Consider the following 27,562-nt stretch of genomic DNA (forward strand, 5'->3'; position numbering starts at 1 on the left):
GGAATTAATCATTACTTGGTTGAGAGCACAGGCATGCAATCAGATGCCCAGGAGTCTGCCGCTGCCACTTTTTAAACCAGTCACTAGGCTCATGTGGATATGCCCAATTTTGTTCTTCCCCGTGACAGTGGAGGAGAAGGGGGGGAAACAAAAAGCAGCATCCCTTTATTTAGCATCTATCCATGGCTGTACTGCTGCTAGCAGGGATGCACTGTGCAGACAATAGTGGTACAGTAGCATTTTGAGCTTTAAAGTCATTAATGTTTGTAGCTCCCCCACCCCCGCCAACCAATGCTATACAAGGTACTGGGGGAGTATAAGGAAAGGGGAACTGGTACAATATCCTTTCACCTCAAGTGACCTTGGCAAGGCTTATGGGGCAAAAAAAGTCTACTCTCTGCCATCCGTAAAGGACCTGAAAGGAGTTTAGAACTGCAAGCTCTGAACCATAAATCATGGAGAGCACACAGAGGAAGTTAAAACATTGAGCACTCCAAACAATTGTCACACAGCCTAGTGGCCAGTTATATAACGACGTAGAGCTCCAAGAAAAAGGTTGCTTGCTTGGCCTCAAGGCCAGGGATGATGCATGGCATGGGAAGAGAGAACAAAAAACCTCTCAATCCCAAAAGAAAAGGAATGACTGAGTGACAAATACAATTAAAAGTTCATTAACCTTCTATGCTAGCAGTTTCTCAACCTGTTCACCCATCTTTGCCAGATGTTAACTAACCTATTTGTCTGCCATTATACAACACAAGGAACCTAATATTTTGGCCAGAAATTTTCAAAACAAATCAAAATGCCAAATGTAAAATAATGGCTTTATTTCATCATTTAAAATATACAGTACAGGAAGTGTGCTTAATCAAATTTACGTCATTTCCAGTGATGCTGGCAGAGTGGAGAGGCAGATCCTTCTTCTAATCATGACATCTATACAAGACAGTTGTTTGTTTACATGACAGACATGAAGACTTGAAAAAAGCAGATGCATTCCTCTAAATAAAAACATTTTATGAGAAAGTACAAAATTTTCTGAACTATAACTTTGAGGTTTTTATAAACAGTATGCCACTTCCTACACTTCAGTGAGATTTTTTTTTCCAAAAAGGTTATTTACCAGCTCACAAGCACCACTTTAGGTCTTTTTTTAAAAAAAAGGAAAAGCCTATAACTGTCATCACGAGGCATTTACAACACTTTCGTGAACTGTACCAAAAATGTCAAATTTCTGTCAACTACAAATCAGCTTCTATCCCCCACCATTACCCCCCCACCCACGTTGAAGCCTGCTGAGGAACAGCAGTCAAGCATACACTATTGCAAGCAGCTAGTGCTAACAATTAGGAGCCCTGATGCAGGTTAGTGAGCTACAGTACTATTTTAATATTCTTCCATCTCAGGGGGAGCAGTCATGTTTGCTGTTCTGAGGCAGCAACCATGGTTCAGTATATCACAGCAGATAAACCACAAGTCAACAAGTAGTAATCTAATCCAAGCAAGCTGACAGATACACTTTACACAAAGAAAAAAAAAGTTAAAAATGGAGACAAACTGGTATAATACAAGTCCGAACAGGCAATGCCAGAATTCCTTGTTTTATTTCTTGGCTTGTTTTGTGATCATGCTCCTTGGTGGCGTTACAGGCCGGCTTGTATTAGGTTTCTTTTTCTCTGCTGGTTTCAAAATCTACAAAAAAACGAGAATTTTTTTTTAAAAAGTGAAATTTTCCCAACCTTCAAAAAAAGGATAAAATATTCTAACACATTTGCAATCGTAGTAAATAGCTACTTGTTCAATGAAATAACAATTGCAAGATAAGCTTCATTATCGTTCTAGGTCTTCGAGAAATCTAGAAAATCTGAACTAAATTTTCAGCATTTTCTGACAATTTTTAAATTCAGCATAGAGTTTTACTCAATATTTCATTTGTAAAAGAGCTTCATTCTATTAGTCAACTATTGTTGATGGTGATGTTGAGGATAGTGGTGTTATATTGTTATGTACAAAGCTGAATTTAGGTTGACTTGAGCAGAATAATATTCTCAAACCCCCTCAATGGGAGGGGGGGCATAGCCAATCCCAAAATTTGAATCTGAGGCAACATCTAGTTCAGGAAGGTTAGCAACCGTAGATTTTTGAACATTAACAGTAGTTTTCACATCTTACTGGGCCAAGTGAAGTCAACTCTTTCCATTTTTAATGACCTTTTTAGAGCAAGTCATGCAAATAAAGTTTTATTTTTCAGAAATGTGTCCACTAGTGTTTGATATTAGCAGTTACCAGTTTGCCCAGACACACAAACATTTGCAAGCACAAAGAACTTGTGTCTAGTTCTGAAATCCTTTTTCATACACTCAGCCATTTTCTATTGGACAGTGAATGCTGAGCGAAGTGGCACTAGTATGCATCAGATGGAGGTCTCAGCACATTGCACATGTGCAAAATACTTGGGAAATCAACTAACCTTAAACAGTAAATCTCTTCCACATTGAAGAGCTCAAGTGTGGGTGTGCAATGAATATCTCTAATAGAGTTTTCAGTGGACAGTTCAAAAATCCAAGCTCTCAGGAAAACAAAATGTATCTCTTGCAACTAGGTTGTGTGGATCGTGAGTAAAGGCTGAGCTTTTAGTAGATCAAAGATCTTCAAGTCTACTGGAACACAATCAGTAGGCTACTCATCCCTGGCGTTTTCCTCTCTCTCCTCCTCCCCCACCCACCCACACCACGGGGAGGCCTAATGTCTGCCAAGCACTTCACAATAATGTGGCTATCGGGTACATAGTTGAGGAAATGAAACTGAAGCCATAGCAGCCCCTGTAAGGAGTTTGCTGCAAAAATTAAAAAAAAATCTACCATAACAAATGTAAAGGTTTATCTCACCTGAAAAGAACACATCAAGGTTTCGTCTACACTCATCATGGCACCTGCATTATCAAACTCCCCGCAATAATTGGGTGCAGAGAACAAAGTCACCAACTGCCTCTTGGCAAAGAACTCATACCCATCTTCTACAACCTGTTTCAGAAATGGAAGCAAAGTTAACATGGACCTCTATGTATCTCAACTCTATGCACACAATTTATGTAAAGCAGATATTAATGATGCAGTTTAAGCTATTTCTGATAATTCAAAGACATTTCAATTCAAATTACTGGATTAATCAAATTGTACTAAAAAGCCTCCTGTGCCATTTTAATACAACTGCTTAATTTGATTCAAATAAACAGAAGCAGACTGCATACAGTTGACACCGGTACTTTTTTCTTTTATAAGCAATCAGCAGGATTAAATTGTCAGCTCCAACTGATTCAATAAAGGGTGTCAACCTCTATATAAATGTATGACTAAATTCCATGCATCTTTTGAAATTTTATCAACCCAAACACAGTATAACAATATTTAGTTTCCCTACATTCCTAGTTTACTACTCCTTCTCATGCCCATTTCGAACTCAATTTAAAATTAAGAGTTCTAAATATTTAAATTGCTAGTAAGTGGAGCAAGCTTTGTTGAATACAGCTGAATATAGCACATTCAATGCACATTCCACTCCTAATCCCAACACTAGTCTTCTGATTGCATTCAGTAAGACAACTCTTTTACATTCTCAATGTAATCAGAGAAGACACATGTACAGTTTACAGGATACTGTATTAATCTTTGAACTCTTCAGGAGCATGTGATTCAAATTACATCCAAGAGCAATCAGGCAATTTTTACTGCTTCTTGAAATAGAAACAAAAAATCTGGCTCTAGTTCCTAGTTCAATGCAGATTACACATCAGATTTCCATGCCATGTTAAATTAGCATAGTGTCAGATGTTAAATAATTAAAGTCAAATTGCCCATACCTCCACCCACTGGCAACTTTAAAAAAAATTATTTATTTCAGTTTTAAACGTCAGGACCTGAGCAACAGATGCAAATCAAAAGGCAATGTAACATCATCTTCACATTACATCATTGTAGCTATAAAAAGTGAATGCAGCAAACTAAAAGCCAAAGTTGACTTAAAATCAGAGGGAGCATTAGATAAAAAAAGGTGCAAGAAAGCGGGGTAAAAAGCCAGGTGATACAGCTCGATAATTGGCAGGTATTTTGAGCAACTTAGGTGAGTGTATAGCTAATCAGAAGCAGTATATGTGCATTAAATCCAAATATTTAAACAATGATTTTAATGGCAAAAGAACTGGGTTTCTGAAAAACTTGCATTTAACTGTGAAATTAAGTGGGCTTCACGGTGTTACAAAAGTAGAATAAAAGTCAAGTAGACCATCTTATTGCCCGATTTAAACAAAATAAATTTGGTACCAAAAGTCTGAACCTTCAAAAAAAATTACAATAGTAAATTCAGGCTGAGATAAAAAACCTCCATGCCATACCTGGTGGGCTCTACAGATCAGATCCAGGTCATGTTTATGAAGAAATTTTGCAACTACTTCTGCTCCAAATGTGAATGAGACACCTCGATCATTCTCACCCCATCCCAATACATCTTTGTCTGGATCAGACCACAAGAGATCACACAGAAGCCCTTGGTCAGGCACGTCAGTGGGTCGCATGATTCGTCTGATTTGTTCCATGGACTGAAGATCAGGTGACAAACCTGATTAAAAACAACAACCACGAAATGTCAAGTTAGTCAATACTCATATCTTTCCCCCCCCCCCTCCATGCTTTGTAATATTATAACTGTATTTTTACAATTTATAAGTGGAGAGGAGTTTTAAATACCCAATTTAAAATAGTTTCCTTTTGGCAAATCAAGAAAAAGCCTAAACATAGACTGGCCCAAATATCCTACTCCACATACGTTTTAAATCATAGGCCCAATAAGGAAGCAGGACCTTGTACCTAAATTGAATTATACCTACCTCCATGACAGCAAAATATTTTTTCATCCACAATGGCAGCTATAGGTAAGCAGTTGAAACAGTCTGTAAAGGTCTTCCACAATTTAATATTGTATCTCCTTTTACCTAGAAGATAGACAAGGGGAAGGGAATCTTGGATAATGTGTCTGGTCATCAACAGGAATTTTTTAAAATCTGGGATATAAACACAGCTTTTAAAAAAGCTATAAAACTCTAAATGCATAACAGCTTCTTTTATTTGCACATGAAGGCAGGGAAATGGACAGCAATTTTTTTTCAACCTTTTACAAGGTTGAGTTTCAATAAGTTTTCAAAAATGGAACAAATACCATATACACTGACATAGGTAATGCAGTAAAGTTACTGGATTGATGCCACCTGGTTGGTCACTATTTTTAAAAAAATGTTGGCAGACTACCATTTGTCAGACTAATTTTAACAAAGCCTTTCCAAAATGTAGTTGTACAGCACAATTGGTAGTAGTCATAGAAAAATGTTTGGACACCTAACTTCCTTAATTGAAGGCGTTAGAGATATTTTAAATATAAAGCCAAAGATACAGTAGAATAGCAACTAAGATTATATTTTTAAAATGGAAACTAGAACAAGCACAATTTGTATTTTATTGCTATTTTCAGCATTAATTTGAAACTTTAAAAATGCTGCAAGGTACAAATTCAAATAAGCAAAGTGACAATTAACTTAGCACAAAACGGACTAAGACTGTTTTAGCTTGAGCTCAAGAGTATTGTCCATGAAGTCAATATGTCTACACTGTTTACCAAATACAAGCACTGACTCTACTGAGCTACTAATATTTCAGTGTACTGTTCGATTAGGTTGAGGAGCTAAACATAAATACTGCCTCTCTCATCTCCCTCCAACATTCACTTTCTCATGCAGTAGCTTTAGAATCAAATGGGTCAGTGCAACTTTGTCCAACTTTCAAGGAAAATACTATAGGATACGTCCAAAGCTTTTACATTTAACTATTTAAAATGAGAACAATGCAATGCAATTCCATAATATATTTCCCAAAAATGAACAAGAGGGCAGTGGGCTGAAGGAGAATAAAATTACCCTTCCAATTTAGTTTAATTACAGAGATGTGGCAATACAAAAGGTTGCATTTTTCATTTTCCATTTAGAGCTTTCAGTTCACCACATGAGCATTGCTGGGACCACAGGCAATCAAACGAGAGACGGTAGCTTTAGTCACACTCACATATTTGACTGTCAACTCGGAACAAAATTTTGTTACAAATTTTAGAATTTTCCATATACATTAGAATTGAAGAAAATTATGGTATTATGCAGATTTGACTAGGAAATGTTTCCTTACATTCATCATAAAATCCATAAATCCTGTTTATACTGGCACATTCATGGTTTCCACGAAGAAGGAAAAAATTCTCTGGATACTTAATTTTATAAGCCAACAAGAGGCAGATAGTTTCCAAAGACTGCTTTCCTCTGTCCACATAATCTCCCAGAAACAGGTAGTTGCTCTCCGGTGGGAAGCCACCATATTCAAACAATCGAAGTAAATCATAATATTGGCCATGAATATCACCTAGGGAAAATAAAAGATTCAGTCAGAATAATTTACTAAAAATGCACCAAACAGGAGGCTGAAATGTCGAGTGGAGGGTCAGAAGTGGTTTAGTTTGATGTATAGGACTATAAAGATTAGGTGGGGAGTAGGAACAACCAGAAAGGGGGAGGGGGAAAAAGAGAAAAAGATGAATATATTTGCTCCAAAAGTCATATGATTAACAGTAGTAATGTGCACTGTTTGCTCCTATATTACAGCCTTGAACTCAAACCCTCAAATTCACATGACTTGCATTTCCTCTCAAAATACAACAGGAGCAGTAACAAAAACCACAATTTCCTGCATGTGCATTATGGGGCCGAACTATTAAAAGTATGTTACAATAGGAAAAAATACCTTTGCATTACATGCCTGCCCACATAGTACCAGACAGCACATCCATAGCAGAATCTGCAGTTCATTTTGGACATGTGCAAAAGGGAAGAGCAATGTAATGATAATCCTATCAACTATGAGCTTGATATAAAAAAGTTTGGATGAAAACCACACTCTGACTATGAGACTAATCGGTTCAAATTCTAACCAAAGTGACAACATAGCTTTTTCCTGGGTGTGGAATGAGTATAGCCTTTCACAAACCTCTAGAATAAAGGCTCATCCCAAAGCCACTTGCAGCATGACAGAATATAGCACCACAGCAGGTGCACACTGCATCCTGGCTACATTACACAGCATTCCATCTGCTGGAATACTTACTAAGATGCTACCCATGCCTCAAATGATACTCCAAAGAAACCTGCACAAACCTCTCACCACCTTTAAGGATTTAAACAAATATTGGAGCAATTTTCTGTACAAATGCTTACTTAATTTAATTTGCACACCATGCAATAAAGATGTCTGATTCAACACCCTCATTTAACTAAAAATTAAAAACATGGTTTTCTTTTTGATAAAAACACCAACATTTTGAGTAAGGTTGCATTGAGCAAGTCACTTTGCTCTAACTGAGGGTAGGCACAATATAGAAAAACCTTACAATAATTACACTGACAGCAAAAGTAAAATGACTTTCCAGTCTAATGATTAATACTTTGCTTCTAAAATGGAACAATCAAATGTTGTAGTTTGTACAAACTACAATACAAACCAAATATTCAGCATACGATAGGAAGAGACAATGAGATTATATAGGATTAAACATTTAAAAAAAAAAGATAACAAGGCAATAACTGACCATAAAACTACTCACCACATATTTTCAAAGGGGCTTCAAGTTCTAGAAGAATAGGTTGACTGAGGAAGATTTCACGAGACTTGAGGCACAAACCTCTGATCTCATTCTCTTGGAGCTGTACGTTTTTACCTGGTTTAGAACCTCGCACTAGATTGTGGAAGAAAAATACATAATCAACTAACTGCTGGTGCATTCTTTTGGGAACTTGCATTATAGGCTTTAAATGCTTTGTTCTTGCAGTTTGATAACCAATAGCTCTGCTGGGTTACTGCCCTTCAACATACACCTAGACAAATGCAGTTCCTGTACTATTAAAATATTGCAGCAGCAAAATCAGCAATGCAACCTTTCCTGGTTAAAATTTAGACAAGCTTCCCTGACAGCTGTGTAGGTAAATGCAAATAGTCTGGTCCTGAACCCCACAGAATAGAAAAATCCCAAATTCAAATTACTCATTTATGCTGACTTAGATTTCAGCTAGGCAGCAGTGCAGGCACAATTGGCCTCTGTATCCATCAGCTGGGCAGAGGCAAAACTAAGTTATGCAAGTCTGTGAAATAGTACATTTTGAATATTGCTGTAATATTCAGCAATATTACAGCTGCAACGTGTTACCCACACTAGTTAAAACAGACTGAAGCATGCTTCCAGGTTTAAATTAAAAAGCTACAAATACATGTGCTTCAAAAATTCCCTACAGATTTTTATGATCAGAAGTGAAGATTGTACTTCAGTCAAGGTAAACTATGTTATTCCAGTACAATTCTACAAATGAGTGATTAAAATTCACTTACTGCCAGAATTATGCTGTTACATTAAAATGTTAAATCAATGATTCTCCAAAACAAGATTGCAGTAAGCAGAGCTGAGAAATAACACTTCACAGTATGTCAAAAGGACACATTTCTGTCAAGATGTAAATTTATACTTCTAAATCTAAACATGCACAGCTAAACTTGCAAGATGTAGCCGAACAGACGACATACAAAAAAAGGTTGATAATAGTAACCTTGTGCAGTTCATCCAACTCACAAATGAGGATGACAGCCTAGTAAGGGTAGCAATAGCATATATCTACCTATCTATAGTTATGTTTTTGTGAAAGCAGGAGTACTTCAATCCCAGAAAAAAATGCAAGCCATGAAGTGCAATGAATCACAGCTGGAAGATTTCATGCAAATCCCCTGCGACATTCGTGTTCCAAAACAGATCCGTTTAAGGTTATTGCACCAAATAGTTACGTCAAAATAAAAACTGCATTTTCTCTAATTGTTCAGTCATTTTTTCAAAATATTGTAACTATTATGGCATGCTTACTGCAAATGCATAGCAACAAGGAGAAAAGTTATGGAAAAGTACCCAAATTTGATACAAAACACATTTTTCTATGTTAGTAAAAGTTAAATTACCCATTTAAATTTGATTTTGTAGAAAAGCACACGAGTAATAAGATGGGTGCATTTCCTTCTAAATGCCATCTATTTTCCCTGCCCCCTTTAGGGTCTCCACCGGGCAGGCAGCAAATATAACTAACCTATCAGAGTGCTTCACTTCTGTTGTTCTAGGTGGTTGCTAAAAAGGTACACAACAGCAGTATGGGAACCATGGACACACCATGATCCACATGCTCCAACAAGCTGCATTAATGTAGCAACCTTCCCCTCAAGTATAACATTTCGACTCGTGATGGAATAGAACAGTTCAAATTACGTACTGATTTATGTATGCAAAAGCATAATCTCCAGTTTTACAACGTACACTACAACAAATTGCATTTATATAGCGCCTTTAACGTAGTAAAACATTCCAAGGCGCTGCACAGGAACGTCATCAAACAAAGTTTGACACCGAGCCACATAAGGAGATATTATGACAGAAGACAAAGCTTGGTCAGAAGTAGGTTTCAAGGAGCGTCCTAAAGGAGAGGTATAGAGGGGTTTAGGGAGGGAATTGCAGAGCTTAGGGCTGAGGTAGATGAAGGCACAGCCACCAATGGTGCAGCGATTAAAATCAGGGAGGCACAAAGGGCAAGAACTGGAGCGCAGAGATCTCGGAGGGTTGTAGGAGGTTACAGAGATAGGGAGGGACGAGGCCATCGAAGGATTTGAAAACAAGGATGAGAATTTTTTAAAAAAAGAGGCGTTGCCGGACCAAGAGCCAATGTTGGTAAGCAAGCACTTGGGCGATGAGGGAACGAGACTTGATGTGAGTTAGGATACAGGCAGCAGAATTTTGGATGAGCTCAAGTTTATGGAGGGTGGAAGATGGGAGGCCAGCAAGGAGAGCATTGGAATAGTCAAGTCTAGAGGCCACAAAGGCATGGAAGAGGGTTTCAGCAGATGAGCCGAGGCCGGGGTGGAGACAGGCAATGTTAGAGGTGGAAGTAGGCGGCCTGGGTGATGGAGCGGATGTGGTCAAAAGCTCAACTCTGTCAAATAGGAGGAGGATGGTGTGGTTAGATAGATATGGGGTTGGCTGGAAATGGCCAAATGCAAGAAAGGTCCCATGTTAAGTACAATCTATAGTCAAGGTGTTCCATTCAAGGAATGGTAGAACAACATGACTTTGGGATGGGAAAAGCAAGTCCTTGTCAAAGTAAATGGACAGATGAAAATCTTGTTGCATTGGGTGGGGGGTAGAACCTAGGGGAGTGCAATGAAAGGAAAGCTAGCAAATGTCATATCTGCATATGAAACTTGAGTGTGCATAAATTTAAGGGACCATATAGTTCAATGCCATACATTTGCAGCCATACATTTTGAAGATAGGAAATTCATTTAAGTAGACAGATCTTAAACTAAATAATGGACCAGTTGTGTCAGTTGCAAAGAAATCTGTGAGGAACTTTGTGGGAGATTACAGAATGAGAATTGGAGAAGTAAATCCTCCTTACTGGCATTTAATGAACCAGACCATGAAATAGGAAGATGTTCCAATAATGTTATATTAAAAAAAGTTTCATTATTACTACATCAATGTGGGAAATGATCATTTCATCTCATTGCATTGTCCGTGATAACGGGTTGGACCCGGAAAGACCTTTTCTTTCACACAGTTCCCTGCCTAGCCGACATTGCTCCATGCCCTTCTGAATTGGATACTCATCCATTAAAAATAAATGCTTCAACTAAGTCAGCATTGATTCTGCAGCAGTTCTCCCCTCTGGAAGTTCTGCATTCTGAACATTCATCATCCTATTCAAAAAACTGAGCTCACTGAGCAGTCCCCTGCATAGCTCAGTAGTCTTCAAACTAGAACCAGCGTTCACAACCTTTCCCCCCAACATTTTATAGATATATGAAACGTTTAAGTGATTTAACATTGTGTAGTATGTTCTTTAGGTTGAACTAGAACCATAGAAAAGATACAGCACAGAACGGGGCCATTCGGCTCATCGTGTCCTCGATGGCTCGAAGAACAACCAGGTGCCCATTCTAATCTCACCTTCCAGCACCCGGTCTGTAGCCCTGCAGCTTACAGCACTTTAGGTGCAGGTCCAGGTATTTAAAAAAAAAGAGTTGAGGGTCCCAGTCTCTACCACCAATTTGTGCAGCGAATTCCATACACCCATCACCCTCTGGGTAAAAAAGTTTTTCCTCATGTCCCCTCTAATCCTTCCGCCAATCAGCTTAAATCTATGTCCTCTAGTTCTTGAACTCTCCGCTAGGGGAAACAGGTACTTCCTGTCTACTCTATATAGGCCACTCATAATTTTGTACACCTCAATGAAGTCTCCCCTCAGTCTCCTCTGCTCCAAGGAAAACAACACCAGCCTATCCAATTTCTCCTCATAGCTGCAATTTTCAAGCCCTGGCAAAATTCTTATAAATCTCCTCTGCTCTGCTCTCCCCAGAGCAATTATGTCCTTCCTGTAATGTGACCAGAACTGCACACAATACTCCAGCTGTGGCCTTACCAGCGTTTTGTACAGGTCCATCATTACATCCCTGCTTTTGTATTCTATACCTTGGCTAATAAAGGAAAGCCTTCCGTATGCCTTCTTCACAACCTTACCTACCTGTACTGCCACATTCAGGGACCTGTGCACATGCACTCCAAGGTCTCTCACTTCCTCTACCCCTCTCAATATATTCCCGTTTACTGCGTATTCCCTTTTACTGTTTGCCCTCCCTAAGTGCATTACCTCACACTTCTCTGGGTTGAACTCCATTTGCCACTTTTCCACCCACTCCACCAACCCATTGATATCTTCTTGGAGACTACAGCTATCCTGTTCACTATCACTGTCGCCTGCAAATTTGCCAATCATGCCCCCTACATTCAAGTCCAAATCATTAATATATACCACAAACAGCAAGGGACCCAACACTGAGCCCTGTGGCACACCACTGGAATCGTATTTCCATTCTCAAAGACTTCCATCAACTTTTACCCTTTGATTCCTGTTACTAAGCCAATTTTGGATCCAATGCGCCACAATTCCCTGTATCCCATGGGCTTTTACCTTTCTGACCAGTCTGCCATATGGGACCCTGTCAAATGCCTTACTAAAATCCATGTAGACAACCATCCACTGCACTACCCTCATCAATCCTCCTCGTCACTTCCTCAAAGAATTCAATCAGATTTGTACGGCATGACCTTCCCTGAACAAATCCATGCTGACTACCCCTGATTAAACCATGCTTTTCCAAGTGACAATTTATCCTATCTCTCATTATTGATTCTAATAGTTTGCCCACTACCGAGGTAAGACTGACCGGCCCATAATTGTTCGGCCTTTCCCTCGTACCCTTTTTAAACAATGGTACTACATTTGCAGTCTTCCAGTCCTCCGGTACCTCCCCTGTATCTAGTGAGGATTGGGAAATGATCCTCAGAGCATCCGCTATTTCCTCCCTGGCTTCCTTCAATAGCCTGGGAAACAATCCATCTGGCCCTGGTGACTTATCAACTTTCAAGGATTCCAGTCTCCCTAGTACTTCCTCTCTCGTAATGTTTACCTTATCCAATATTTCACACCTCTCCTCTTTAACTACTACGTCCAGATCATCCCTTTTCTTTGTGAATACGGAGACAAAATATTCATTTAACACCCTACCCATATCCTCTGCTTCTACACACAAGTTACCCTTATCATCCCTGATAGGTGCCACCTTTTCCTTAGCTATCTTCTTGTTCTTAATGTACTGAAAACATCTTTGTTTTTTTTTATTCTTACTAGCTAATATTTTTTCATGCCCTCTCTTTGCTTTCCTTATTTCCTTTTTTACGTCATCCCTGTACTTTCTACACTCCTCTAGGCTTTCTGCAGTATTTAGTTTTCTGTGACAGTCATGAGCTTTCTTTTTCTGCTTTATCTTGCCCCGTGTACTTCTAGACAACCAGGGGGCTCTAAATTTGGCAGTGCCACCCTTTTTCTTTGAGGGGACGTGTCTACATTGTACCTGTAGAATTTCACTTTTTAGTGCCTCCCACTGATTTCTCAAGTAGTTGCGACCAGTCCACTTCTGCCAAATCACCTCTTAGTTCTGTAAAATTTGCCTTCCCCCAATTTAAAACATTTACTCCTGATTTAACTCTGTCCTTTTCCATAATACTAAAACTAACTGAATTGTGGTCACTATCCCCAATATGCTCACCCACTGTCACTTCACCAACTTGCCCATCTTCATTTCCCAGGACTAAATCTAGAATTGCATCCCTTCTTGTTGGACTTGTCACATACTGGCTAAAAAAGTTCTGCTGGACACTGATCAAGAACTTCGCGGCCTATGTGCCCTTAAAACGGTTTGAATCCCAGTTGATGTTAGGGTAGTTGAAGTCCCCCAACATTATTGCCCTCTTATTTTTGCACTCAGAAATTTGCCTACATATTTGTTCTTCTATCTCCCTTTCGCTATTCAGGGGTCTATAGTACACTCCTAGTAGTGTGACTGCCCCTTTTTTCATTTCTTAGCTCAACCCATATGGCCTCGATTGATTATCCATTTAACATATCATCCCTTCTCACAACTGTAATTGATTCTCGAACCAATAATGCTACCCCCTACCTCCTTTTTTAATCACCCACTCTATCCTGCCTGAAAACTCCATATCCAGGGATGTTGAGCTGCCAATTATCCCCCTCTTTAAGCCAGGTGTCTGTTGTAGCAATGGTGATATGCTGCCTATCTGTGCCCTCAGCTCATCTGTTTTGTTTGTAATGCTCCTTGCAATGAAGTATATACCCTTTAACCCCATCAAATTCCTGTGCTGAACACTATTGAATCTTTGCTTCTTTTGCTTTTCTGAATCACTAACTACGTCACTAACTGCTATTCTACTTCCCGTTTCCTGGTCTGAATTTGTCCTATTTGTACCTGCTCTTTGGTTCCCATCCCCCTGCCATACTAGTTTGAACCCTCCCCAACAGAACGAGCAGATGCCCCAGCAAGGATATTGGTCCCGGTTCTGCTTGGGTGCAACCCGTCCAGCTTGTACAGGTCCTGCCTTTCCCAGAATCGGTCCAATACCTCAGGAATTTAAACCCCTCCCTCCTACACCATCTCTCAAGCCACACATTCATCTGGTCTATTCTCCAATTTCTGCTCTCGCTAGCACATGGCACTGGGAGTAATTCTGAGATTACTACCTTAGAGGTCCTGCTTTTTAATTTATTTCCTAACTCCCTATATTCTGCTTGCAGGACCTCATCCCTAATGAGGATAGGCATATCTGCTCCTATGCACAGCTTGTGACAACATAGAGTCACTAAAATATAAAATGGCTCAAATACACCAATGAAACTGACTCTTTCCAGCTTCTGTGTTAAAACAATGGATATGGAACAAAGATAAATGGAATTGAACATACAAATCAGCCATGATCTAACTGAATGGCAGAACAGACCCCAGAGGCTGAATGATCTACTCCTGTTCCTAAAACAAGGAACAGTAGGATTTGCTCCCAGTATTTTCAACATGACTATCTGAAACACCACCTACCAAAAAAGGAACTTCTACTGACTTTTTAAAAGTTAAATCAAGGTGCAATAAAAGGCATTTATAAAGTGCAATATCATGCTGCAAGTTAACAGTAGGATCAAATTACTCTGCTTTTTCCCCACCCCCATAACTTATTTTGTGATAAACGATCATAAAAATGGGGGGGGGGGGGGGGAATGACATTTATGCAACAGCAATCATAACTTTTCTTCCTAGATGGCCAGCTTTTTATTTAAGGGATTCTAAACTCTATTCTGTATTAGAGACAAGACTTCAAAAGGTCCTTTATGAAATCATTCCAGCAGGTCTAAATGGAAAAGAAAACAAACAAAAAACTGTTGCAAAGAATTCTTTCAATTTTAAAAGCTTGACCCAAATTCATTCTTCCATTAAACCACACATGCAAGATATAAAAGCTACATCTAACATTGTCTGGGTTGATTAAATCTAGCAAAGATGTTTGCAAAGAGGTCCCAATATCAGCATGCTTTCAGCCACCATGCTTAGAAATGTAGGATCCATCAAATGGAGCAAGCATATTTAACACCATGCAGGAAAACCCTTTTCATAGGCCAATGCAAGACAACCATTAAAAAAAAATCAAGTCATTATGAAGAATTCCTGACAATCAACTTTTCTCTCAATTTTCTCACTTCCTCTCCTGAAAGTAGTCAGTCTTGAGGGGCACCTCACCCAAGAGGCCATTTTTCATTTATGATTCTAGGCAATGAGTTTCAACAGGCTATTTGACCAGAGGTTCTTGGGAGAAGATGACAAAAAAGAGTAATCGTAGCCGAGACCAAGATCCACATATATAGAACTGCCAGCAGGGGTCACTGGATTCAGACCAGGAATGGGAATAATTTTTTTTAACCCTACACAGCCTGAGAGTATACAGCCAAATTGTAGATATCTCAGCAGTGTTGTTGCTGAGATCAGCTAACTCAGCAAAGACCAGAATCGAACTGAAGAATATCCTAATCTTTACGGTTTAGTTCCACACAGTGCATTTGCACACTGAGCAATGCTGGTAGCTATAATTTACCACTTCACACACTGAGTATTAAAAGAACTATAGTTATTGTTAAAATTTACCCTGCTTCCTTAACAAAGCAATATATTGCTTTGCAATCTGAATTTACAGAGCACAAAACATGGACAATTCTAACAGCTGAATTAACTAGGTTTTTAGTTGATTTGTGAATGTGTACAAAGTTTCATAGAGAGTACTATTCTTTGAGAACCCAAGGAACTAACTATTAAAAGTGATGTTCGGACTCTGGTTTGTGCAAAGCATTTTCAATCAGGAAAATGTCTAGCTGGCATGTAATTTAATAATTAGACATCACATTTGTATGAGAGTTACAATTATACACATGGACACACATGACTTTTGTTCAATTTCTCCACCCCCACCAAATCACTTCTTTCCTTCCCAATAGGATATTGTATGGATGTTTTAATGTGGGAAACTGATGTCAATACATAAGCTTTCTTTAAAAGCAGACAAAAAAAATACATTTTATGCTCTAGGTGAATGTCAATGTTGGCAAAAAGTATTTTTCCTATTATCAAAAATCCCCCTGCTCTGGAAATGTAAAGCTTGTACCCAACAATGTGATATTAACACAAACTTGAAAAAATACACACCATCTGTCCTGCTGTCATTCGTGACCACCACCAAATTTGGATCAATTTTGTACTAGTGACTTGAATCTCTTAAGAATCCTTAAACTTTTCCTTTGCATCCTTGCAATCAAACAGGAAAGACTTCCCCTCCATCACTGAAATAGATTGCAACTTCATTACCAAAAAGGTGAAAAAATATTATTTTACCTACACGGGATCCAGAAAAGCAGCCCTTAAATGGAGACCTGCAATTCATATACACCCTGGGTTATTTTACCTGTTGTTGGTCCTCCAATTGGAAGCTGAAGATCTATGATTTACACTGCAAATAAGGGAATCCAGCTCGGTGGTTCTACATTTAAACGAAGAACTGGCAGTAGCTCAAGGCCCCAAAACATGACTCGAACATAGGAACAGGAGTAGGCCATTTAGCACCTCAAGCCTGTTCTGCTATTCAATGAGATCATGGCTGATTTGTGACCTAACTCCATATACCCACCGTGGCCCCATATCCCTTAATACCTTTGGTTAACAAAAATCTATCAATCTCAGATCTAAAATAAACAATTGAGCAAGTATCAATTGCCGTTTGCGGAAGAGTGTTCCAAACTTCTACCACCCTTTCCGTGTAAAAGTGTTTCTAACTTCACTCCTAAAAGTCCTGGCTCTAATTTTTAGGCTATGTCCCCTAGTTCTAGACTCCCCAACCAGCGGAAAAAGTTTCTCTCTATCTACCTTATCAAGTTCCCATTAATTTCTTGAAAATTTTGATCAAATCATTCCTTAATCTTCTAAATTCTAGGGAATACAACCCTAGTTTGTGTAATCTCTCCTTGAAATTTAACCCTTGGAGTCCAGGTATCATTCTAGTAAATCTACGCTGCACTCCCTCCAAAGCCAATATACCCTTCCTACAGTGCAGTGCCCAGAACTGAACACAGTACCCCAGGTGTGGTCTAACCGTAAGTTATGCTACAGTATAGTTGCAGCATAACTTCTACCCCTTGTATACTAGTCCTTTAGATATAAAGGCCAGCATTCCAATAGCCTTTTTGATTATTTTCCATACCTGTCCATAACATTTTAATGATCTATGCACATGAAACCCTAAGTCTCTTTGGACCTCCACTGATTTGAGCTTTTCACCATTTAGAAAGTACTCTGATCTATTCTTTTTAGGACCAAAGTGAATAACCTCACACGTCTACAATGAAATCCACTAGCCACAGTTTTGCCCATTCAATTAATCTATTAATATCTCTAATTTTATGCCTACATCTACACTGCTTACAATGCTGCCTATTTTTGTGACTTTGGCAAACTTGGGTAAGTGGCTCTCTGTCCTGTTATCCAAATCATTAAGAAATACAGTGAATAGTTGAGGCCCCAACACAGATCCCTGTGGGATACCACTAGTCACATCCCGCCAATTTGAGTACCTGCCCAGTATCGCTACTCTGTCTTGGGCCGCTCAGCCAATTTCTTAATCAGGTCAATAATTTGCCCACAATTCCATGAGCTTCAACTTTAGCTAACAGTCTCTTCTGGAGATCCAAATGCATTGGTGTCTCAAGAGTACGAATATCACACGTCTGCAACCACTGGCACTCACCCAACATGAAAGTGCCTCAACCATTGCACCACCCAATCGCGTACAGCCAACAGGTTGTATTTGCATACCCACATACATCCAGATTAACTAGTATGTTAAGAGTACTGCCGCAGACTTTTATAGATTTAAGAAAGTTGTTAACTTTAAGATATAAAACAATAAACAGTACATTTGGCAAGGGCTATTTTATCCAGACGAATAGGAACACGTGTTCTAGTGTCAGTTGAAAAACAAGGTTAAAGAGCAAGATGGTGGTCCAAGATTGGCAGTTTTGATAGGATAAAGTAGTTGGCTTTTGCCAAATACATGTAAACATTAAGGGAAAGATGACAGTAGACAAACTATATTGGTCCTTTAATATTGCAGCCAGTTGACTGACTCAGGGATGCAGCATATTTCTGAACCATACAAGATGCATCTCTTTGTAACAGACCCCTCCCCACCACCAAGTATTCTCTCCAGTAATGAGACATTGAAAAATATAATTGAGAAGGGATATAATAAGCTTTATGAAGCACCCACTTAGTGACAAAAGATGGTCAGATTAATCCTTAATCCAACTGCAATAAATTATCGAGTTACTATTTTAAAAAAAATCAGCACAGCATAAACAAGACATAGGAGTGTACTACCATCTGAAGGGCAGGTTTTGTGCATGTTAAGACACTTATCTTAGGAATGCTAACAGCAGATATGCAGTTCTCCCCTCATTAACCGCACTCATTAATGAAGTGACCTCCGGGGTTCCAAAGCTACAGCCCCAAAGTTTTGAGCCTTTAGCTCTGCTGTTGGATTGATATTCAGGCCCACTAAACACTGAGGTGTTATTTCACATCAAGATACAATAGTGAGATCATCCAGTGGAGACAGGAAAACAAAACATCAAAGACCCAAGGCAGGTCCAGAGAAGAGGTAAGTGGTGGGTGTGATAAATCAAGTATATCTTCATGGTGAAGTAGTACTACTACTAAAGGGGTGTAAATATAGTTATTAAAAATCATACTCCATGTACCTTAGGTATCTTGAGAAAGGTGGACCAGTCCACCCTGAAATCAAAGGCAGAATTAAGCACTACTCTGCCAAGCTGCAGAAAGGGCAAGGTGACACTGCTTGATGGAGGCGTGTGGAATTAGGCCACAGATGTTTTGTACTGTGATTTGATGAACACTAGTTAAACTGTAGCCAAGAGCCTTTCACTCCGCAAGCAAATATAATCTATTGCCAAAATGTTGTACACATTTCAAGAGTGGAGCCCTGTGTTCCAAACAAATCTAGGAGATTTCAGAGACCATTTAAGTAGTGTAAGAAAAATGGGTGTGGCGGACCATCATTGCCTGACCTAGCAAATAACAGCCTGAATTGCATCAATGTGCAATGGGCCATTGACCAAAGGGTGGGGGGGGATATAAAAAAATACTTGGTTTTGTATCTAGAAATATAGAATGTAAAAGTAGGTATTGCAAAACTTGTAAAAGACCTTAGTTATGCTGCAGTTTGAATACTGTATACTTTGACATCCGTAATCACGGGTCCTGGCTCAAATCTGGCATCCAATCAGCCTCTATTCTGAACAGCAACACAAACCAGAAGCAAACAGGGGAGAACGGCACAAGAGGTCACAGGTATTAATTTCAGTACCCCTCTACCAAGTCCCCCAAGAGTACCCTTAGACCCATGTGAATAATCAGAATTCATTATCCAAATCTCTGCCCCCTTTCAAGTAGAAAATGTCAAAAACAATGTGCATGCACATAAAAAAAAGTATTCACTGGAGCTGCCCAGCAGTATAAATGGGACAAATTTCACTAGATCCACAAGGATTACAATTAGCACAGATGTATGCAAGGATTTTCAATTTCACACCTCTATGCCAGATTTATAACATGCAGATGAGAAAAAAGGAAGAGCTGCAGCCAGTTGGACATCACTCTGCTCAAGTTGATTTTACATGGGGAAAACTCCAAAGTACAGAGCATACAATAAACCATCTTGTCCAAATACCCTACATGTTATCTACCATATATGTTCTAATGAAGGTTTGATACAGAACAGTTGTTCTGAGCATTGGAAGTGTGCGTTACAAATAAATCTGAAAAAAAACATGGTCATCTTCACCCGTGCATCATCACAAAACTAGATGCAGTCAAACAGTAAGTTTCCCCATGTAAAATTAATTTCAATTCTTAATAATGTGATCAAACAGTAAGTGCAGACCTCAGCAACAATTTCAACAGATTCCTGATACAATATAGATGGTTAAAACTTACCTTCTTTGCTGAAACCTACTAGTAGCAACTAGTTTTACTCAAAAATATAGCAAAAAATGTAGGGACATTTACTTAACAGCAATAGATGATAGATATTATTTAAACACAATTGTTGCCTGCAAGCAAATTTAAGGCAGACTTGCCAAGCATCACTCACTAGGGGTGATATTTATTTTGGCTCAAAAACCTGGCCTATTTAAATGTAAGCTCCCAAGTAAAACAGCTGCACACCTTTAAATGGATTTGGAACCTATATTACTCCCCCTCCCTTCACCCCATCATTGGTGGTTGTGCCTTTAGTCATCTAGATCCCACTCTCTGGAATTCTCTCCTCAAACATCTCTGCTTCTCCACCTCCCTTTACTGATGCCCAAGCCTTGTCACCCCTTCCAAATCTCTCTCAGCTTCTGTTTTATCCCCAACACCTTGGGATGGTTTCTACATTAATGGCTCCATAGGCTATTATCAATATTCCTAGAAACAAATGCTTCAATTTATTATAGGCCTTACGTTGCCAAAAGTTGTCACACAAAGTTACTTTGGAGTACAGTGAACCACGTGGAAGAAAAAAAGGTCTACTCACATTTTTATATAGTGCCTTTCACATCCTCAGGATGTCCCAAAGCACTTTACACCTTGAAAGTAATTAATTGGATGTAGCCAATTTTCACCTCAAACAGCAATGATATCAAGTTACATTGAGTCTACAGCACAGAAACAGGCCTTTCGGCCCAACTGGTCTATGCCGGCATTTGTGCGCCACACAAGCCAAATAGTCTGTTTTGGAGGTGGTGTTTCAGAGAGTTGTTGGCCAGGACTTCAGGAGAACACCCATGCTACTCTTCAAACAACAACACCATGGCATCCATTACATCCACCTGACCAGGCAGATAGGGCTTTGGTTCAATGTCACATCCGAAAGACAACAGACTACTCTCAGTCAAAAGCAAAATACTACGGATGCCGGATATCTGAAATAAAAATCAAAAATGCATCTGTGGAGAAAGAAACAGTTAACGTTTCAGGTCGAAGACCTTTCGTCAGAACTGGAAGATGTAAAGAATTAAAGTTTTTGAGCAAGCATAGAGCCAGGGGAAGGAAGGGAGGAAAGTGCAAAAGGGAAAGTCTGTGATAGGGTAGAGAGCACAAGTGATTAAATGACAAAAGTGATGATGGTGCAATGCAACGAAGGTGGTAATGGGACTGGTTAAGAAACAAAAGATCGATCAGGAATAGTTGTAGGTGGCAGCAGAACCATTACCAGCACTAGCTGACCGAAAAGAATGGGAGCAGTGGTTACGATCTGAAGTTATTGAAATCAATGTTGAGTCCGCAAGATTGTAAAGTGCCTAAACGAAAGATGAGGTGCTGTTCCTTGAGCTTCACTGGAACAGCGTAAGAGGCCGAGGACAGAGAGGTCAGAGTAGAGTGGGAAGAGAAATTAAAATGGCAAGCGACCGACAAATCAGGGACAGAGCGGAGGCGTTCGGCAGAGTCTGCGTTTGGTCTTCCCAATGTAGGAGACCGCATTGTGTGCAGCGGATACAATATTCTAACTTGAAAGTACAAGTAAACTGCTGTTTCTCCTGGAGTGTTTGGGGCCCTGGATGGTGGGAAGGGAGGAGGTGAAGGGGCAGGTGTTCCACCTCCTGCGTGCGCATAAGGAGCTGTGGGGAGGAGAGCGGATGTTGGAAGAGTGGACTAGAGTGTCGCAGAGGGAGTGGTCTCTTCGGAATGTTGAAAGGGGAGGGGAAGATGTGTTTGGTGGTGGGATCACGCTGGATGTGGTAGAAATGGCGGAGGATGATATGTTGAATGTGGAGGCTGGTGGGGTGGAAGGTGAGGACAAGAGGAACGTAATCATGGTTGTGGGAGGGAAGGGACGGGGTGAGTGCAGAAGTGCGGGAAATAGGACGGACACAGTCAACCACAGTGGGGGGGAAATCCTCGGTTGAGGAAAAAGGAAGACATGTCGGAAGCACTGGTGCGGAAAGTGGTACAGTCAGAACAGATAAGACGAAGACAGAGAAACTGGGACTCCTGATCAATCTTTTGTTTCTTAACCTGTCCCATTACCACCTTCTTTGCCCCATCATTCCTTTTGTCATTTAATCACTCGTGCCCTCTACCCCATCACATACCTTCCCTTTTGTTCTTTCCTCTCCTCCCCTCCCCTCCCCCTGGGTCTGTACTCAAAAACTTTAACTCTTAACATCTTCCAGTTCTGACAAAAGGTCTTTGATATGAAACTTTAACTCTGTTTCTTTCTCTACAGATGCTGCCTGACTTGTTGAGCTTCTCCAGCATTTTCTGTTTTTATTCCAGATTTCCGGCATCTGCAGTATTTTGCTTTTGATTTAGTGTTTAATTCACAGCCACTTCTCTTTCAGGAATACTCACCTTGAAGAAGTTCTGCTCTTCTCGCCGATGGGATTTCCATTTGTCTTTTACCTTGTTCACCTTTATTGCTTTCTGTTTCCCTTCTCGTGTTTGATCAGGTTTCTTCTAAAATTCGCTTTCACAGCCACATCTCTTTCCTCAGCAACTGTCTCCAGCTCAGAGTTATTCCACATGGTTTCCAACTTAAATTCCACCCTTCATGTTTCGGATCCACCCGTGATTAGAGATCTCCATGATATTCAGTGTTCCTCGAACCACTGCTCTCGCCGCCTTCTGAGATCCACGCTCAACGCCATACGCCAGCGCAGGCACGCTCTTAACCTCTCTCTTCAGCAGCATAGACTCACTTTTTCAGAGCTGACCTGGTCCGTAGTTCCATTTCATCCTTCACCTCATCCGGCACTTAAACTTTTTTTGTCTTCCTTTCAGGTGTCGAGAGACCACAAGCTTCAACAACTCAGATACCAACACCCCCCACGATCCTTCTTCCCCTTCACTTTCCTCTGACCTCATCCCTCCCTATAATCTCGTCCTTTGTCGTGTTTCCACCTTCCCCTCTCTGACACTGAATAACCACTCCTCAACAAAGGCCTTAGTTTCATCCCCTTACGTCCCCACCTCAATGGATTTCGAGCTCGACACGATGCTGAGTTCTTCTTCCGTTGCCTTCATGCCCACTTCATGGCCAGGAGTTTCCCCTCCCCGTACAGCGGAACCTTTCTTCCTTCTTCAGAATTCTCGTTCCAGCTGGACCCCTGCCACTGGCCTCTTATCCCCTCGATCTTTTCATTGTGAACTGCTGGCAGGACATCGGCCGTCTCAGTTTCTCTACTCCCTCACTCATTCTAACCCACCTCCCTCTGAACTCACAGCACTCCGTTCTCTCGAGTCCAACCCTGACATTGTCATTAAACCTGCTGACAAGGGCAGCACAGGTGTTGTGTGGCGAACAGACCAACAGACCTCTACCTTGCGGAGGTTGAACACCAACTCTCCGACACCTCTTCCTACCTCCCCCTGGACCACTGAACATCAAGCCATAGTTTCCCAGACCGTCACTGACCTCATCTCCTCTGGAGATCTTCCCTCCATGGCCTCCACATCAGTCCCCCAACCCCGCTTCTACCTCCTTCCCAAGATCCACAAACAGGACTGCCCTGGGAGACCCATCGTTCCAGCTTGTTCTTGCCCCAGGGAACTTATTTCCTATCTTGACTATTTTTCCTCCCCTTGTCCAGTCTCTTCCAACCTACATCCACGACTCTTCTGACTCCCTCTGCCACTTCAACAGTCTCCAGATCCCCAGACCTAACCGTGTCCTTTTCACCGTGGACGTCCAGTCCCTCCACCTCCTCCATTCCCCACGAGGATGGCATGCGGGCCCTGCCAGTTCCAACCAGTTCCCATCCACCAGCACCCTCCTCCACCTGGCTGAACTTGTTCTTATGTTGAACAACTTCTCCTTTGACTCCACTCACTTCCTCCAAATAAAAGATGGCGCTATGGGAACCTATACGGGTCCCAGCTATGCCTGCCTTTTTGTGGGATACGTGGAACATTCCTTGTTCCAGTCCTACTCAGGTCCCCTCTCTAACCTCTTTTTCAAGTACATTGATGACTGTATTGATGCTGTTTCCTGCTCTTGCCGCAAACTGGAAAATTTCATCCACTTTGCTTCCAATTTCCACCTTTCCCTCACCTTCACCAGGTCCATCTCCGACTCTGCCCTTCCCTGACTTCTCTATCTCCATTTCTGGGTATAGGCTGTCAACCAATATCTATTATAAGCCCACCGACTCCCACAGCTACCTTGATTACACTTCCTCCCACCTCGCTTCCTGTAAGGACTCTCTTCCCTTCTCCGAGTTTCTCCGTCGCATCTGTTCTGAGGATACCACATTCCGCACCAGTGCTTCCAATATATCTTCCCTTTTCCTCAACTGAGGATTCCCCTCCACTGTGGTTGACAGGGCCTTCGACCGTGTCCATCCTATTTCCCGCACTTCTGCCCTCATCCCTTCCCTCCTAGAACCATGATTATGTCCCTCTTGTTCTCCTCACCTTCCACCCCACCAGCCTCCACATTCAACATATCATCCTCCGCTATTTCCGCCACCTCCAGCGTGATCCCACCACCAAACACATCCTCCCCTCCCCTTTCAGCATTCCGAAGAGACTGCTCCCTCCGCGACACCCGAGTCCACTCTTCCATCACCAACACTTTCTCTCCTCCCACCTTCCCCTGCAAGCGCAGGAGATGCAACACCAGCCTCTTCACTTCCTCTCTTCCCACCATCCAGAGACTCAAATACTCCTTCCAGGTGAAACAGCAGTTTACTTGTACTTTCAAGTTAGTATATTGTATCCGCTGCGGTCTCCTGTACATTGGGGAGACCAAACGCAGACTAGGTGATCACTTTGCTGAACACCTCTGCTCTTTCTGCAAGTATGACCCTGACTTGTCGGTCGCTTGCCATTTTAATTCCTCTTCCCACTCCTACTCTGACCTCGGCCTCATACACTGTTCCAATGAAGCTCAACATAAGCTCGGGGAATAGCACCTCATCTTTCATTTAGGCACTTTACAACCTTCCGGACTCAACGTTGATTTCAATAACTTCAGATCATAACCACTGTTCCCATTTTTTTGATGTAGAGATGCCGGTGATGGACTGGGGTGGACAAATGGGAGGAATCTTACAACACCAGGTTATAGTCCAACAGTTTTATTTGAAAATCACAAGCTTTCGGATGCTTTCTCCTTCGTCACTCACCTGACGAAGGAGAAAGCCTCCGAAAGCTTGTGATTTTCAAATAAAACTGTTGGACTATAACCTGGTGTTGTAAGATTCCTCCCATTTTTTTGATCAGCTAGTGCTGGTAATGGGTCTGCTGATGCTATTTACAGCTACTCCTGATCAATCTTTTGTTTCTTAACCTGTCCCATTACCACCTTCCTTGCCTGGCACCATCATCCCCTTTGTCATTTAACCACTCGTGCCCTCTACCCTATCACAGACCTTCCCTTTTGTTCATTCCCCCCCCCCCCACCACTTTCCCTGGCTCTATACTTGCTCAAAAACTAACTCTTAACATTTTCCATTTCTGAAGAAAGGTCTTCGACCTGAAACATTGACACTGTTTCTTTCTCCATAGATGCAGACTACTCTCAGTAATGCACTGAGGTACAGCCTAGATTACATGCTCAAATTTTACAGTGGAACTCGAACCCATGACCTTCTGACGAGGCAAGAGTGCTACGACTGATACAGCAATGCCTCACAATCAACAGTGAACTTAACTTTAGTTGGGAAAGGGAGAGATTGAAGGAGGAAGGCTGGCCACATCACCAGAACTACCTACCCTTTGAATAATAAAGACCTGCATTTATATAGCACCTTTCACGACCTCAGGACATCCCAAAGTTCTTTACAGCCAAAGTACTTTTAAGTGTAGCCAGTGTTGTAATGTAGGAAATGTGGCAGCCAATTTGCACACAACAAGGTCCCACAAACAGCAATGTGATAATGACCAGATAATCTGTTGGATGAGGGATAAATATTGGCGAGAGCAAATCATGGGATCTTTAATTGGCTAACATCTCATTGGAAGGATTCACTCTGATATCACTACTAAAGCTTTCCTTGTACAACAACAGATCTGATTAATAGTTCAATTTTAAGATTCAGGTAATCCTGAACCCTTTAATCAGATAGGAAAATAAGTCACTTAACATCCCCCCGCAAAGTAACGTAATAATAATGCAGGTCCTATATCATAATCTCAATACACCGTCGGATCTTACATCACTGTGTACTTTTATACATATCATCAACTTCATCACCAATTTCATTTTACAATGGGATCAGAAAAGCAAGACAACATGGTTAAGAAAAACAATGACTTACCCTCTCCGCGTGCAAGTAATAGTGGAAACCGGTCAGTAACAACCTTAAATCAGATAACTTTATCTGAAGCACAGGATTAGTTTGCTATCTTGCAATTCGGGGGGGGGGGGGGTGGTGGAGAGAAGAGAGAGGAGGAGGCGAAGCGCAGTTATTGTCCTCTATATATGTAGGTGATTCTCTGGTCAAAGACTCCATCACTCCATATGACATTCGCACATTTCAGTATCGTTCTCGCATATAAAAGGTTTGTTCTTGCTCTGCAAAGGGCTCACTGCGGGCAAGAATCATATACCATCTCTATACGCGATCTGGACATTATAGCGGGAGCCAATGTTTCACTTTTGCTGGATTGAGTTACTCGCGCACGGTAAAGAAATCCTCAAGAATGAGGGGCTACCCCGACCATCACCGCCAACCTTCGCTCCGCCATTTCTTAAGCAGCTCCGACCTACCCCAAACATCAAAATGGATCCTGTTGGCTGCTCCAGTCGATGGAGTGCCCCAGGCCCAGCCATCAGCATACAGGCCCCTAGCGGGGCGGAGGGGGGGTTGTGGATGATATAACCAAGAGACCGGCTGCTAAAGGAGTGGGTTTCCCGGAGAGATGGGGAGCAGGCGATGGTGCGAATAAAACCGCTGCCGGGTAAAGGGTGCAGGCCGGGCTGCGTGCGGACCGCCGATTATACGGCGTGCGCACAAGATAAGTCATAGAAAGGGAGTTAAGACACTCTCGGAAATCGGCGCAGGCCACCGGGATCCCGCCCCGCGTTTACCGGAATATAAGCCCCATGAGCATATTTTTTTTGGGCCCCTCCCGATCGCCAGTAACTAACGAGAAACACAATAGACTGTCCCGTGTGTGTGAGGCGCAACCCCTCGGAACCCCGCGCTAACGGCCGCCTTCCGACCACTCACTCACTCACCTTCTAACAACCTTTGAATAATGCTGTCTATATTAAGCTTATCGATATCGGCCATAGTTTACGGCAGTAGCTCGGGTTGTTGTCTCTCACTTGCTGGTCCGTCCGTCCTTCCCTCCCTTGGTCCTTTCTTCCCTTCTCCTCCCGAGGTTTCTTTTTTTAAAAAAAAATCCTCCAAAAAAATGGCGTCACCGCTTAGCGCAAG

The 27,562-nt window shown here is 41.2% G+C and overlaps 1 protein-coding gene across 1 annotated transcript; it reads right to left on the reverse strand.

Annotated features, from left to right (window-relative positions):
* Positions 1–812: 812 nt before the first annotated feature.
* ppp1cc (protein phosphatase 1, catalytic subunit, gamma isozyme) lies at positions 813–27,562 on the reverse strand. Its single transcript, XM_068005848.1, has 7 exons — positions 27,361–27,562; positions 7,690–7,821; positions 6,225–6,455; positions 4,883–4,987; positions 4,391–4,614; positions 2,889–3,023; positions 813–1,692 (listed from the first exon to the last, which is right to left on the reverse strand). The coding sequence occupies exons 1-7, from the start codon at positions 27,413–27,415 to the stop codon at positions 1,603–1,605; spliced, it is 972 nt and encodes a 323-aa protein (XP_067861949.1). The 5' UTR covers positions 27,416–27,562; the 3' UTR covers positions 813–1,602.

This window comes from Heptranchias perlo, chromosome 25 (genome assembly GCF_035084215.1).
Source record: "Heptranchias perlo isolate sHepPer1 chromosome 25, sHepPer1.hap1, whole genome shotgun sequence".
Taxonomy (NCBI): Eukaryota; Metazoa; Chordata; class Chondrichthyes; order Hexanchiformes; family Hexanchidae; genus Heptranchias; species Heptranchias perlo.

Excerpts from the sequence above, each read along its gene's own strand:
- ppp1cc (XM_068005848.1), bottom strand. The coding sequence starts at position 27,415 with ATGGCCGATATCGATAAGCTTAATATAGACAGCATTATTCAAAGGTTG. Across the intron at positions 4,988-6,224 it reads TTATGGATTTTATGATGAAT|GTAAAAGGAGATACAATATT; the intron begins GTAAGGAAACAT and ends TCTATCTTCTAG. Across the intron at positions 1,693-2,888 it reads CCTTGATGTGTTCTTTTCAG|ATTTTGAAACCAGCAGAGAA; the intron begins GTGAGATAAACC and ends GTTTTTTTGTAG.